General features: G+C 41.0%; 1 protein-coding gene across 2 annotated transcripts in view; it reads left to right on the top strand.

Annotated features, from left to right (window-relative positions):
- The window catches only part of KIF15 (kinesin family member 15), a 70,294-nt gene that overhangs the window by 26,214 nt on the left and 27,753 nt on the right, over positions 1-16,327 (top strand). For both annotated transcript variants that reach the window (XM_028087223.2, XM_028087222.2), the window contains exons 9-16: positions 1,232-1,357; positions 1,524-1,646; positions 4,452-4,575; positions 7,945-8,021; positions 8,254-8,463; positions 9,551-9,728; positions 11,808-11,949; positions 12,792-12,933. In XM_028087223.2, coding sequence (XP_027943024.1) covers positions 1,232-1,357; positions 1,524-1,646; positions 4,452-4,575; positions 7,945-8,021; positions 8,254-8,463; positions 9,551-9,728; positions 11,808-11,949; positions 12,792-12,933 — 1,122 coding nt within the window. The remainder of the gene's footprint in view (positions 1-1,231; positions 1,358-1,523; positions 1,647-4,451; positions 4,576-7,944; positions 8,022-8,253; positions 8,464-9,550; positions 9,729-11,807; positions 11,950-12,791; positions 12,934-16,327) is intronic.

Raw genomic sequence — 16,327 nt, 5'->3', positions numbered from 1 at the left:
AGATTTACGAGGGGAGAGTCTAGAGAGAAAGGAGGGCAGCTGTGCTGGTTAATATTTCAAGGGGAGGGCAAGGACCTAGTCCTAGGCTGAGGGATTGGCATTGGGACCTGAGGTTCTCTGAGTATGTTTTGCCAGTATGAATATGTGTATTGTGATCTGCGTTGTCAGTAAAATGTGTGGATGCTGTAGGTGAGGGTATATGAGGACTAGGGGCGGAGAGTCGGAAATGGTGGAGGACTGTCTACTTTTTGCATTGAAAGGGAGGATTTGAGCCTCCTGAGCTCTCAGGCAGTTTAAGGTGAACTTAGGCTTATGTTTCTATTGAGACATGAAGCAAAGAGAAATAGCCAGTGTTTATTTTAGGACATATGCTGGGCCTGTTTCAAGTGCTTCATGTGTATTAACTCATTTAATCTTCCCAGCGTCTCTAGGAAGTAGGTACTGTGATCCTTTCCTTTTTGGAGAAATGGAAATGAAATTGTCCAGGGGCACACAGCTAGGAGTAGATCTGGAATTCAAGCAGAAGTAGCCCAGTTCCACAGACAGTGCTGTCAACACCTTTCTTATTTACTGACTGCTAAAACAGACAACTGCACTTGAACTTAGTGCATCTTGCTTAAGAATATGCACTTTCTCTCTTTTTTCTGTACTTCCACCACTGCAGACCCAGTTATTGAAGTATGATAACTACAATAAAAATCCAGCGTAACATATTCAACCCCAACATTTTTCCCTCCCCAAACCACTTTTTAAAAGGGTCTTATTATACTTCACAGAATTAGACTGAAAAATCTCTTGTAATAAGTTCATTAGTCACTTTGTGGGACGTGGTGTAGGTTATTAGTTATCACACTATTTTAATGTAGCAAACATTTTAACATAAAAGGATTGAAAAATAAGCCCATTAATGCACTACTCCAACCTTTTTTTCTCTGTTCTTTTCTAGCTTTTATCCCTACCTATAGGTCAATTTAAAACTCTTAGAATCATGAGGTGGCTTTTTTTTTTCCTTCGCATAATTTCTGCATTTGTCTCTAAATACTAAAATTGCAGTGTGTGTCGAATAGGAAAAGGTTAGGGACAGTTGAGGACATCTGCTGAAAAGTCAGTTATCCTTAGTAATATTGTCCATGACTCGACTTTCCATTCAAAATTAACTGCTAGGCATATTTTAATTCAGAATACTAAAATGAAACCAGTGCATCTCAGTTTTTGTTCTTTCTCCCCTTAGGAGGCAGGTAACATAAACCGGTCGTTGAGCTGCCTGGGCCAAGTGATTACTGCGCTTGTCGACGTGGGTAATGGAAAACAGAGGCACGTTTGCTACAGAGACTCCAAACTTACCTTTTTACTTCGGGTAAAGTAGACCATTGGCTTCCTGGGCCCTTTTTTGGGTTATGCTCACTATGGTTGACAGTCATGTAATCTCTCAGCTTTAGTGGTAAGAATATCCATTTTCTTGGCTTAACAAAGATCTTGTGGTTTCTCCCCTGAAAATGCATACCATTCATATCATTAAACAGGATTCCCTTGGAGGCAATGCCAAAACAGCCATTATTGCAAACGTTCATCCTGGATCCAGGTGTTTTGGGGAAACCCTATCAACACTTAATTTTGCTCAGAGAGCCAAGCTGATTAAAAATAAGGTAAAATACTGAGTACAACTAAGTAAATTAGAAAAATACTTAAGCTTGTGATTGCCCTAATATTAATACTCTGTGAAAGCTTAATTCTAAGCAAGATTTCTATTTCATCTTTCCTAACCTTCTGTATTGTTCAAGTAATTTGAGATCTAGATTAGGTCTTATGGTTGGTATTGTTTGGCTCGATTTTTTTTTTTTAAGATTTTATTTATTTATTTGACAGAGAGAGTGAGAGAGCACAAGCAGGGGGAACAGTTGAGGGAGAGGGAGAAGCAGGGTCCCCGCCAAGCAGGGAGCCCGATGCGGGGCTCTATCCCAGGATCGAGGATCATGACCTGAGCCGAAGGCAGACACTTAACCATCTGAGCCACCCAGGCGCCCCTGGCTCAATTTTTCTTAAAGGAAAGCAGAGTTTTTCCTTTCTAACTCAATTAGAGACTAAATTTATTTACCTAAACCATTGCTAACAGAGCTCTGTGTGTGTGTGTGTGTGTGTGTGTGTGTATGTGTGGTGGGGCTTCACTGTGAAGATAGTTTGATATTAACAAGCTTTGTCTTTTAAGTTGTCTATACCTCCAAGGATTCCCCATTTTTCTTATATATAAGAAGCTTCTTTGATATTGGTGTACACCAGTGGTCAGAAAAGTTTTTCTGTAAAGGTAAATATTTGAGGCTTCTTGGACTGTGTACTGTCTATCCCAGCTGCTGAGCTCTGCCTTGGTGGTGAGAAAGGAGCCATCGGCAGTCCGCAGACGTAAGGGCGTGGCTGTGTTCCAGCGCAGATCTCCTTACAAAAACAGATGGCAGGCTGTATTTGGTCCGTGAGCAGGCAGCTCTTTCCCAGCCCCTGGAGCAAGGGGTCCCCCACTTCTTTTGGAAAGGTTGGAGGCCACTTTGGTTCTGGACAAAAGAATCACAGTGCCATGAATTGGCAGATTACTTTCCTCTTTCTTTCAAAGGAGAAGTTGGTCATTTCTACCCCCCAAGTAGACTCCCTGATCATCTTAGCATGTAAGAGTAAAGAGGTCCATGTTGCCTCTTCTCGTGGGTAAGTCAGACGAGTATAGGTCTAGTTGTTGATTCATTTTAATTGGATTATGACCCTGTGGTGGGGTAATCGTAATATATGGAAGAAAAATCACTAGCGCTTCCTGACCCTGTCTCTTGGACTTATTAGAAGTTTTTGGGTAGTGGAGGACTGCAGGGATAATTAGGATTGTGATGTCACTGATGTGGCAGTGATGTCGGAATCTACAGGAGTGCCTTGAAATGAGACTGGCCATAAGCATCAGAAGCAACTAGAAATGGCTTCTGAATACATCAAACGATAAAACCAGGAGGAGCCTTAATACTAGTTATTAACAATGGTAAGTCCAGTACTGCAGCCTACTGGTGGAAAGTGACTGGGATGTCTGGGACTCATTTAAGGATGTGCTATTTAGATCTTTCCCAATGGGCAGACCCGGCTTAAGACAAGAACACGGGGACCTTGGGACTGTGTCAGAGAGTTTTTCTCCCTCTTTAGGATATTGGGTATTTCACAACTGGGTCCCTTTGATCTGATTGGTAGTCAACTGTTGGCTCTTATTATCACCCTATAGGTTTTATGGGCCTTTTGAACCTCTTAGAAGTTGTCTTAAGGAGGAGTGCCTGGGTGGCTCAGTCAGTTAAGCATCTGCCTTTGGCTCAGGTCATGATCCCAGGGTCCTGGGGTGGAGTCCCTCATTGGGCTCCATGCTCAGCAGGGAGTCTGCTTCTCACTCTGCCTGCAGCTCCCCCTGCTTGTACACTCGCTCGTGCTCTCTCTCTCAAATAAATGAATAAAATCTTTAATAAAAAAAAAAGTTGTCTTAAAGAAGTCATTTCTTTAAGATAATTTCTTCAAGAGACATTTCTTTAAAATAACATTGAGGGAGGGTATGTGCTATGGTGAGTGCTGTGAATTGTGCAAGACTGTTGAATCACAGATCTGTACTTCTGAAACAAATAATGCAATATATGTTAAGAAAAAAAAAAAAGAAGATAGCAAGAGGGGAGTAAGTCGGAGGGGGAGACGAACCAGGAGAGACGATGGACTCTGAAAAACAAACTGAGGGTTCTAGAGGGGAGGGGGGGTGGGGGGATGGGTTAGCCTGGTGATGGGTATTAAAGAGGGCACATTCTGCGTGGAGCACTGGGTGTTATGCACAAACAATGAATCATGGAACACTACATCAAAAACTAATGATGTAATATATGGTGATTAACATAACAATAAAAAAATTAAAAAAAATAAAATAACATTGAGTGTGGTAATAAAACAGAAATAGAGCTATCCAATCAACTCTTCTCTCCAGGAGGGCTGTTAGGAAATATAGGGTTGGATTCCTTTGGAGAAAGTGGTTTCTGCTAAGCTGATGGAGCTCAGGCCAACTCTGCAGCTAAGTGGGCCAAGACAGAGGGGAGGGGATACTCCTTCCAGAGGGGAGCTCTTCTCCATGGGGGTGGGGCTGTCCCAAGAAGAAGGCAATGTTAGATGAACATTCAGATCCCTGGGTGACCCAGCCCAATAGGGTGGGGCCCTAAGTGGGAGCATACAGGAGGGGTGGTGAGTGGGCAGAGTCCCTGGCTGTAGCTATGAGACACAGGGAAGGGAGGCTTCCTCCCCACTCCAGCACACTGTGATTCTAGGGGCCTTGTGACTGTGTGTGGGATGGAGGTACAGTTTTGTTTGGTGTTTGTCATTCCAAATCCTATAAACAAATAGAAACACAAGATTGTGTGACTCAAGAATATTCTTTTAATGCTTTTTAAAAAATTTTTGAACAGGCAGTGGTAAATGAAGACACCCAAGGAAATGTAAGCCAGCTCCAAGCTGAAGTGAAGAGGCTCAAAGAACAGCTGGCCCAGTTTACTTCAGGGCAGTTACTACCGGAAAGCTTTCTGACCGAAGGTAAGACGAACACAGTGTCCTTTATCCTGAGGAAGACCACATGCGGATATTAGTTTGAGAACCCTCTGAGGACAGGTGCAGTACAGTAAAGCTACCCACATTTTTGAACAAGTGTATTTGTGTTACCCACATAGGAACCTGGTGCAGGCATGTCACAGAGATACTGCAGGTTCAGTTCCAGACCATTGCGATAAAGCCAATACTGTAGTACAGCCAGTCAGATAAATTTTGTGGTTTCCCAGTGCATATAAAAGTTACGTTTACACTATACTCTGGTATATTGTGTGCAGTAGCATTATGTCTAAAAACACAACGTACATTTTTAAGTAAAAAACACTTAATTGCTAAAAAATGGTAACCATCATTTGAGCTTTCAGCAAATTGTAATCTTTTTGCTGGTGGAGGGTCTTGCTTCCATGTCGATGGCTGCTGACTGATCAGGGTTGTGGTCGCTGAGGGCTGAAGTTTGAAGTTTGCTGCATTGATTGGCTCTTCCTTTCATGAATGATTTCTCTGTAGCATGAGATGCTATTTGATAGCACTTTACCCACAGTAGAACTTCTTTCAAAATTAGAGCCAATCCTCTCAAACCCTGCTGCTGCTTTATCAACTAAGTTTATGTGATATACTAGGTCCTTTGTGGTCATCTCAGCAGTCTTCACAGCATCTTCACCAGGAGTAGATTCTAGCTCAAGAAACCCATGTTCTTTGTTCATCCATTAGAAGCAACTCCTCATCTGTTTAAGTTTTATCATGAAATTGGAGCAATTAAGTCCCATCCTCAGGTTCCACTTCTGATTCTAGTTCTTGTGCTGTTTTCACCACATCTGCGGTTACTCCCTCCACTGAAATCTTGACTCCCTCAGAGTCCTCCATCAGGGCTGGAATCCATGTCTTCCAAACTCCAGTTCATGTTGACATTTTATTTATTTTTTATTTTTTAAAATTTTTTTTATTTATTTATTGAGAGAGAGAGAGAATGGTAGAGAGAGAGCATGAGAAGGAGGAAGGTCAGAGGGAGAAGCAGAATCCCTGCTGAGCAGGGAGCCTGATGTGGGACTCGATGCCGGGACCCCAGGATCGTGACCTGAGCCGAAGGCAGTCGCTTAACCAACTGAGCCACCCAGGCACCCTCATGTTGACATTTTAACCTCTTCCCGTAATCACTGTTCTTAATGGCATCTAGAACGGTGAATCGTTTCCAGAAGGTTTTCAATTGACTTGGCCCATATCCATCAGAGGAATCACCGTCTATGCAGCTATAGCCTTATGAAATGCTTTTCTTAAATAATAAGACTTGAAAGTCAAAATGACTTCTTTTTTTTTTTAAAGATTTTATTTATTTATTTGAGAGAGAAAGTGAGAGAGAGAGCACATAAGAGGGGGGAGGGTCAGAGGGAGAAGCAGACTCCCTGCTGAGCAGGGAGCCCGATGCGGGACTCGATCCTGGGACTCCAGGATCATGACCTGAGCCAAAGGCAGTTGCTCAACCAACTGAGCCACCCAGGTGCCCCCAAAATGACTTCTTGATCCATAGACTGCAGAATGGATGTTGTGTTAGCAGGCATGAAAACATGTATCTCATACATTTCCATCAGAGCTCTCGGGTGACCAGTTGCATTGCCAATGAGCAGTCATATTTTGAAAGGAATCTTTTTCCTGAGCAGTACATGTCAACAGTAGCCTTAAAATATTCAGTAAGCCATGTTCAATAGATGTGCTGTCATCCGGGCTTTGTTGTTCCATTTCTAGGGCATAGGCATAGTCGATTTAGCATAATTCTTTTTTTTTTTCATTCAGTAGAATTAAAGTTGATTTTTTTTTTTCATTTAGCCTAATTCTTAAGGGCCTAGTATTTCCAGAATGGTAAATTCTGAAACTGGCTTCAGCTTGTAGTCACCAGCTGCTTTAGCCCTCAACAAGAGAGTCAGCCTGTCTTTTGAAGCTTTGAAGCCAGGCATTACTTCTCTCTAGCTATGAAAGTCCTGGATGGCACCTTCCTCTGGTAAAAGGTGGTTTCATCCACATTGAAAACCTGTTGTTAAGTGTGGCCACCCTCATGAATTATTTTCTAGATCCCTTGTTGTAGCTTCTCCATTAGCACTTGCTGCTTCACCTTGTACTTTGATGTTAGGGAGACGGCTTCTTTCCTTAAACCTCGTGAACCAACCTCTGCTGGCTTCAGACTTTCCTTCTGCAGCTTCCTCACCTCTCTGAGCCTTCACAGAATTGAAGAGAGTCAGGGCTTTGTTCTGGACTAGGCTTTGGCTTACGGGAATGTTGTGGCTGGTTTGATCTTCTATCCAGACCCTCAAAAGTTTCTCCCTATCAGCAATAAGGCTTTTTTGCTTTCTTATCATTCATGTGTTCACTGGAGTAGCACTTTTCATTTCCTTCAAGAACTTTTCCTTCACATTCACAACCTGGCTAATGGGTGCAAGAGGCCTAACTTTCAACCTGTCTCGGCTTTCTGCGTGCCTTCCTCACTAAGCTTAATCATTTCTAGCTTTTGGTTTAAAGGGAGATATGTGCAACTTTTTTTTCACTTGAACACTTAGAAGCTATTGTAGGCTTATTAAAGGGCCTAATTTCCATACTTTTGTGTCTCGGCACAGGGAGGCCTAGAAGAGGGAGAGAGAGGAGAAGAGCCAGGCAGGCAAGCAGTCAGAATACACGTTTATTGGTTAATTTCACCGTCGTACATGGGCACGGTTTGTGGTGCCCGAAATAATAACAATGGTAAAGTCGAAGATCACTGATCACAGACAGATCACCATAACAAATATAATAATAATACTGAAAAATGTGGAAATGTTGCAAGAATTACCAGAATGTGACAGAGAGACAGACACAAAGTGAGCAAATACTATTGTAACAATTGTACCAATAGACTTGCTCGATGCAGGGTTGCCACAAACTCTCAATTGGTAAAGAAAGCAGTGCAAAGCATGATAAAGCAAAGCCCAGTAAAAGGAGGGATGCCCATACTTTGTAATCAGATACAGATACCATATGTATCATATCTGCGGGTCTGATGGGAAGGAGGAGGAGAAATAATTTAGAATAATTCATTCCTCACAAATGCTAAAAAGAGGTAACTGAATTCATTTAGATCCACTTCCAAGATTCAGTCATATGTAACATGTATGTTTATTAAACAGGATAAAAGAACTTATTTTTCTTCAAAGAATTGCTAATATATAGATTTGATTGATTTGATATCTGTGATCTGGGGATGACAGTCTGATTCTTTTAGATTGATTGAGAGCAGTCAGTCAGAGGCTGTTTTAGCTCAATTCTTGGTCTAAAAATTTGAGAGAGAAACATTTTTTTTCCATTTCCTTTTCTTTCTTACTGGATCAATTATAGACAAAGATGAAACTAATTACATGAAGTATTTCCAAGAGGCGATGTTGTTCTTTAAGAAATCCGAACAGGAAAAGAAGGTAGGAAACCGAGTCGGTATAAAGGGGATTCCAGATATTTTAGGCTTTTGCTCCGTGGTATCTTTCTGAGTGAAATAAAGGGCACAAGTAAATAAAGAAAACAAAGAAAAACTGTGGAAAATCTAATTTTGCCCTTGAGATAAAGTGTCAAGTTAGTGTTTATTGCTTGGTTTGTGGAAATTCAGGGAGGCTGAATTTTTTTCATGTTTAACCAAATTATGAATTTCTTAAGTCTCTGGTAGAAAAAGTTACCCAATTAGAAGACCTCACCCTCAAAAAAGAAAAATTTATTCAATCTAATAAAATGATTGTGAAATTCCGAGAGGATCAAATAATGCGCCTGGAGAAGCTCCACAAGGAATCCCGGGGAAGTTTTCTGCCTGCAGAGCAGGATCGCTTGTTGTCGGAATTAAGGGATGAGATCCAAACTCTGCGGGAACAGGTGAGTGTATGACATTTGCAGTATTTCTAAAAAAGAAGAGAGGTTCAAGGCAAATATAAATTTGTCACCAAATTCATGTGAGTTAATACAGTGGAAAGTGTTTTCAATGCATTCAGTTGACGTGTATGATTGCACAACTCCTTTCCCCCCATTTTCCAAGATGGTAAAATGAAGGGGGATGGGAGGAGCTGTGAGATGCTGCATTAGCGCCCCACCCAGCAGGCAAGTGTCCCTTGTCCCTTGTCCCGATGGGCAGCTGCGGTTGTCTGAATCAGCAGTCTCTTTACACTGGGGCCCTTCCAATTTCTTGTTGCTGGTTTTCCTTTTCCCTGTGGAGGATGGGTAGTTAATACAGGCACATCATTAAAAACAAAACAAAACAAAACAAAGAAAATCTGTTTATGGCTTTTGTATCTTTCTGAGGCTTTTTTTTTTTTTAAAGATTACTTATTATTAGAGAGCACGAGTAGGGGGAGCAGCAGAGGGAGAGGGAGAAGCAGGCTTCCCGCCGAGCAGGGAGCCCGATGTGGGGCTCGATCCCAGGACCCTGGGATCATGACCTGAGCCGAAGGCAGACGCTTAACAACTGAGCCACCCAGGCGCCCCTTTCTGAGGCTTTTTAATGCATATTCAAACTAGTATGGATATTTTTACTTTTATTCCTTTTCAACACAAAAGGCAACTTACCATACATACTTTTCTGCTGTCCTTTTCCCTTAATATCTCTTGGAGGGTGTTCCATCCTGGTCAATAGAGCGGTTCCTTATTCTTTACAGCATGTTAATGTCAACAGCCCCCACTGCGTGAAGAGTTGGCCACAGCATACACCCTTGCACTTCTCTCCTTACAAGCCCATGCCCGGGTAAAAATGTCAAGGCACAGACCTAGATGTGGAATAATGGCGTCGTAGGCTACGCACATAGTCAGTGTGGTCACAAAATGCCAGGGTGCTTTCCCCAGCCCTTGCAGCCGGCCACTGCCAGCAGTGCGTGCAGCGTTCCTAATGTTTCCCAATGGCTCGGCAGCAAGACTGGTTATCGAGGAAATGTCTGTCTGTCTGTAAGTCTGTAATTCTTCTGTGTCACAGATAGAGCACCACCCCAGAGTTGCAAAGTATGCTATGGAAAACCATTCCCTCCGGGAGGAGAACAGAAGGTTGAGATTATTAGAGCCTGTGAAAAGAGCCCAAGAAATGGATGCCCAGACCATTGCCGTACTAGAAAAAGCTTTCTCTGAACTCTCTGGCACAGAGAAAAAGGACAAGGGTAAGAAATGATTATTGTCTGCATGCCTTCTCGGGGGGCGGGGAGTTTGAAAGGGCATTTTTATTGCCTTGCTGGTAGGGTCTTCATTTTATTGCCTGTAGACCTGGTGTGGTAATTTTTTTGGTAATTTATTTTTTTATTTTTTTTATTTTTTTAAGATTTTATTTATTTATTTGACAGAGAAAGAGAGAGCACAAGCAGGGGGAGCGGCGGAGGGAGAGGGAGAAGCAGGCTTCCCTCTGAGCAGGGAGCCAGATGCAGAGCTAGATCCCAGGACTCTGGGATCATGATCTGAGCTGAAGGTGGATGCTTAATCGACTGAGCCACTCAGGCGCCCCCTGGTGTGCTAATTTCTTATATACATACTTATGCTTTTATGTTTCCAAAAGGCATTTTCTAAACTTTTTTCTCATAAATCTCATAGTAGTGAGTTATGTAGGCTAAGAGACATATCAATGAAACATCTAGTATGGGGCGCCTGGGTGGCTCAGTCAGTTAAGCATCTGCCTTCGGCCCAGGTCATGATCCCAGGGTCCTGGGATTGAGCACCACGTTGGGCTCCCTGCTCAGCGGGAAGCCTGCTTCTCCCTCTCCCACTCCTTCTGCTTGTGTTCCCTTTCTTGCTGTCTCTCTCTCAAATAATTAAATAAAATCTTTAAAAAAAAAGAAAAAAGAAAAAAAGAAACACCTGTTATGGTTCTGTTTTGTTGCTAAAAGATTGATTCAGATATTTCTTTTAATTTTTATTAAATGAAATTTTCCTGTTTTAACTGTTTGAAATGAAAATTGCTTAACTAATCAACATGGATGAATGTCAAGTGGAGATGTTTACCTGCCTGGCTAAGGTCTGTACAGTGTGAGAGGCGTCTGTAGGTGAGACTCCTGATGCCAGCTCGGTGCTTGCGTCCTAAAGTTGTGGGTGCTGGTTATACCCTGTTAGTTATACACTGGCCAGCATACACTGTTAGTTCTACATTATTTCTGTCTGCTTTTGCTCTGTGAAAAGTGGTTTAGTTGGTACCGAATCTCACACACTGGGCAGCTACAGGTGTTAATGCCTTGGGATTTGGAAACAAAGTCTGTGTTTGCCCCACTCTGAACATTTTCACGGGCTTTTATCAGATTCTGTCTCAGCCTTTGTCATTTCCAACAGAAATTGAGAACACTCTAATCTCATTCTGCAATTATAACGAAGCCTGTTTGTGTCCATTTAAAATTTTCATGTTGCAAGCCTTCTTCCATTCTGTTATGACTGAATAAAAATAAAATTTGGTTGTGGAGAGACTGATTTTAGATGCAAAGTTAAGATTGGGTTTTGTGTATTATTTCAGCTATTTTTCCCTGCAGTGCTCTGTATTTTATTGGCCATTTTGACCTCAAATAATTCCTTGACTTACTACCTTGGAAAGATACTAAGTCATTTCTTGATCCCATCATCTTTTTTTAAATTAATTTTTTAAGTCTCATTTTATTTAAATTCAACTAACATATAGTGTATTATTAGTTTCAGAGGTGGAGTTCAGCGATTCATCAGTTGCATATAACCCACCATCTTCTAAACAAAGATCATTCTCTATAAACAACTTTTACATGATGTTTTCCCACAGCGGAACTCATCAGAACTCTCTTCAACATATACGGTCCTCTAAGCAATCCCTGAAAATATTTCCCACCAGTTAGATGATCCCATGCTCTTTCAACTTGCTGCTTTTGCTTTGGTTCCTTTCCTGAATAATTTATTGAGTGTTCACTTTAGCTGTTAGCATGGATTTCTGCAGTATTGGCCTGTTGACGTTTCACCAGCCTGACGTGTGTTGTACTTCATGGTTTGCTCTTTCTCCTGATAGAAAAGGTGTTGCCTTCAATGTGCCCCTACATCCTGGGGCTTCTCAGCTTCTCAGAAACAGCTTCCAGCACTCGTTGACGCACTGTATTGTGTCTTTGTCTCCGCTGAGCTACAGGCTCTTGTTTCTTAGGGTCCACTTTCCAATCTTTGCTTCAAAATTGATACGTGACCAAGAACTTAGAAAACGTGTTCTGTTATTTCTTTCAAAGACCATGTTGTTTCCTTATTACCAGGTCAACAGGGATTTTCTCCTAAAGCTCCAAAGGAGCCATGTTCATTAGTGAACACTGAGAAGTTGAAAGCACAACTCTTGCAAATTCAGACAGAGCTGAATAATTCAAAGCAAGAATATGAAGAATTCAAAGAACTAACGAGGTGAAGTGTAAATACACATTCATGCTTACCTATTTCAGCATCTTGTTTTAGCATATAACATTGACAATTTAATTGAGCATTTTACGTTAAATATTAATTCTCATATAGCAATTACCTTGTTTTGACATGAAGAAAAAGCTCCTTAATATATTTAATGAACTCTATGATACAGATGTTTTCACGGATACACCTGTATCTGTTCAGCAAATTTAAATCAACGTTGTTATGAATCAAATCAGGATTTTTGGAAATTACAGGTTTGTTCTTTATGTTCCTTGTGTAACAAACAAAACAAAGATAAGCCACATTCATAGTATAACTAAGATTAATGCTATCCTAAAATATAAAGAAGTGTTTATTTTATTTTTTAAATTTTTTAAAAGATTTATTTATTTTAGAGAGAAAGAGACAGAGCGCACACGGGGGTAAGGGGCACAAGGAGAGAGAGAATCCCAAGTACTCCCCACTGAGCATGGAGCCTGATCTGGGGCTCGATCTCACGACTGAGATCGTGATCTGAGCTGAAACCAAGAGTCGTGCACTCAATTGACTGAGCCAACCAGGCACCCCAGAAAGTGTTTATTTTAAAAATAACATACCACGTGTGGTATCGTCACGGACTATTAGGGCTTTTGAATTGGAGCTCTACCATTTATTAGTCAAATACTTTAAACTGTAGTTCATTCTCATAGCTGTATATTACCCAACTGTAAATTGAGGGTAATAATCTGAGAATATCTCAGATTTAGAGAGATAAATATCAAGTTATGTGAGAGTATAAACTGTATAAGTGTATGACATTACTTATTGCCTGAAATACTCAATTTTTAAATATCCCTTAGGAAAAAGCAGCTAGAATTGGAATCAGAGCTTCAGTCTTTGCAAAAAGCAAACCTTAATCTTGAAAACCTTTTGGAAGCAACAAAAGCCTACAAGCGGCAAGAAGTTTCTCAGCTGAATAAAATTCATGCTGAAACGCTTAAGGTAGGTGGTCTGAAGCAATTCTTCAATCCTAAGTCAGTTTGATCTCATTTTGTTAATCATGGAGAGACTCTGCACAGATGATACCCAGATATGCTAGAATCCCTGGCAGGCAGTGACCCCCAGGGTGACTCTGGTCCTAGTGTTCTGATGTCTGCCTCCAGTGGCGGGGGTGGGGTGGGAAAGAATGCAGTATTTGGAATCAGACCTGGGTGCAGATTTTAATCTGTCCCTGGCCTTAGGCAGGGTTTCCTAACTTCTGAGCCTCCTATTTATGGTCTCCGAATTGGGGATGAGGAGAATGTGATTGTAGGTTTTCTAGAGCATTTAGTGAGATAGTAGAGTGCCTGACACCTGGTGGAGCTCGGCAGCTGTTGCTGTAAAGTACCATGTGCTCCCAGCTTGTGGTGGAGGAATAGAAATCCTAAAGACAAGGACCGTGGAAGGATCCAGGGTAACACTAGTGATAACGGGAGGGCTTTTTTCCATAAACAACCATTGCCCTCATAAAAGAAAAAATATGTATGAACATCTGAGAATGAGGAGAGGAGGAGAGCCCAAGGAAAGCCAAAGATTAAGAAGGTGGTGATGTTGATGCTGGTGATTGAGCTTTTTTGTACCAGATTCTCTGGAGGCTAAAAAAATCTTTCCTTTAGACAGCTTAAACTTAAAAACAGATGTTTATCTCTAATGCTTATTTTTAGAAGTGATATTTTTGGTGTCACTTTTTAGGAAACTGCTTTTAAAAGAAATTTTATTCATTCATTTGAATAGGCAATTCACGCGACTGGAATTTTTAAAGGTACAAAGAGTATACAGTGACGAATCTCTCTCTGCTGTCCTTCTTGCTAACCAGCCACACCCCTTTTTGGAGGCAGTCACTATCAGCAAGTCTTTTAGGGTTTTATTTTCCATCTTTTAACTTTTTTTTAATCCTAATTGAAATATAGTTGGTATACAATATTATTTTAGTTTCAGGTGTACAACATAGTGATTCGACAATTCTATACATTATGTAGTACTTACGCAGTAGGTGTAGTCACCATCTGTCACCATACAGAGTCATTGTGGGATTATTCACTATAATCCCTATGCTGTACTTTACATCCCTGTGGCTTATTTATTTTCTAATTTGGGAGTTTGTACAACTTAGTCCCCTTCACCCATCTCGCCCATCCCCTGCAGCCCCTTCCCTCTGGCAACCACCAGTTTGTTCTCTGTATTTATGAGTGTTTTTCTGTTTTTTTTTTTCCCCAGATTGTATATATAAGTGAAATCAGGTAGTATTTGTCTTTTTCTGTCTGACTTAGGTAGCATGCTGCCATCTGGGTCCATCCATGTTGTCACCAATGGCAAGATCTCATTCCTTTTTATGGCTGAGTAATATTTCAGTGTGTGTGTGTGTCGGGGTATGCCTGTGGATATCCATATATATACACATACACACGTACGTATATAAATATATCACATCTTTATGCATTCATCTATTGATGGATACTTGAATTGCTTATATATCTTGGCTATTGTAAAAAATGCTGCAAAAAACATAGGGGTGCATGTATCTTTTCAAATTAGTGTGTCCATTTTCTTTGGGTAAATACCCAGTAGTAGAATTTTGCTGGGCCATATTATAGTTCTATTTTAATTTTTTGAAGAACCTCCGTACTGTTTTTCACAGTGGCTGTGCCATTTACATTCCCGCCAGCATTGCGCGAGGGTTTCCATTTCTCCACATCCTTGACCACATTTACTATCTCTTGTCTTTTTGATACTGGCCATTCCGACAGGTACAAAGTGATATCTCGTCATGGTTTTGATTTGCATTTCCCTGATGATGAGTGATGTTGAACATTTTTTCATGTGTCTGTTGGCCATCTGGATGTTTTCTTTGGAAAAAATGTGTATTCGGGTCCTCTGCCCATTTTTAATTGGATTATTTGGGGGTTTTTTTGGTGTTGAATTGTATGAATTCTTTATATATTTTAGATACTAAACTCTTATTGGATATATCATTTGCAGATATCTTCTCCCATTCAGTAGGTTGCCTTTTTATTTTGTTGATGGTTTCCTTTGCTGTGCAGAAGCCTTTTACTTTGATGTAGTCGCACTTGTTTATACTTTTTTTTTTTAATTTTACACAATGCCTATTCCATACATCATTCTATACCTGGGGTTTTTGCTTTTTGTCTTTAGAGTTTGTCCCATGACTAAAGGGAAAAAAAAAGAATTTTCCCTCCATTTTTTTTTCAAGATTTTATTTACTTGTTTGTCAGAGAGAGTACGAGCGCACAAGCAGAGGGAGAGGCACAGAGGGAGAGGGAGAAGTAGGCTCCCCGCTGAGCAGGGAGCCTGACAGGGGGCTCTATCCCAGGACCCTGGGATCATCACCTGAGCCGAAGGTAGACGCTTAACCAACTGAGCCACCCAGGTGCCCCTACGTAGCAGTTTTGTACAGTAAATATGCAGGGACTGGGAAAATACAGAGAGTTACTTCATAGATTATTTTTTGTTGTGATTTGGTTTTTTTGTTTTGTTTTGTTTTTGTAAAGATTTTATTAATTTATTTGACAGACAGCAAGAGAGGGAACACAAATAGGGGGAATGGGAGAGGGAGAAGCAGGCTTCCCACTGAGCAGGGAGCCCTATGCAGGGCTCAATCCCAGGACTCTGAGATCATGACCCGAGCCGAAGGCAGTTGCCTAACTGACTGAGCCACTCAGGTGCCCCAGTTGTGCTTTATTTTTTAAAAGTAAATGGAATCATCCTACATATGTTATCTGCAGTGGGTTTTTGTTAACTCTGGGATATGCCTTGGGTCTTCCCACATTAACTAGTACGAAGAGCTCTACCTGATTTTAAATCTAGGCTTCCATATTTTGGACAACCCATGGCTTGCTGAGGTGGTTGCCAGTGTAGGTGTTCTTTGGGGAAAGTCTGTGAAGGAGTGGTCTCTTTTTATATCTCAGCATTGGGGTCATGCCTGCCAGGTGTCTGCGCCGTGTGCTTTCGCAGGAGGTGTGGGAGCACTCACTGCCCAGTGCCAGCCCCCAGAACTGCCTCTTTAATGTTTGACAGTCTGATGGGTGAGAAATGGTATCTTTTGAAGATTTTAATTCTCATTTCCTTCATTTCTGATGAGGTCACACATGTATGATCACTGTCCATTTGTGCATATCCTTTTCTATGAAAAAAAAAAGAGTCCATTTTCCTACTAGTTGTTTGTCTTCTGATTTGTAGTTTTTACATGTTACTCTTTTATGTGTCATATATTACTGCTAGTGTATTCTGCAATCATGTTGCTTGTCTTTTATGTTTGTATGTGATACTTTTGTTATACAGAAGTTTTAAAATTTTGATATAGCCAGGTTTATTCATCTTTCACCTTTGTGACTTCTTT

This window comes from Eumetopias jubatus, unplaced genomic scaffold (assembly GCF_037043125.1).
Source record: "Eumetopias jubatus isolate StellerSeaLion01/CBP00866 unplaced genomic scaffold, mEumJub1_p1.0 scaffold_1, whole genome shotgun sequence".
Lineage (NCBI taxonomy): Eukaryota > Metazoa > Chordata > Mammalia > Carnivora > Otariidae > Eumetopias > Eumetopias jubatus.
This window is presented reverse-complemented; position numbering and strand designations above follow the sequence as displayed.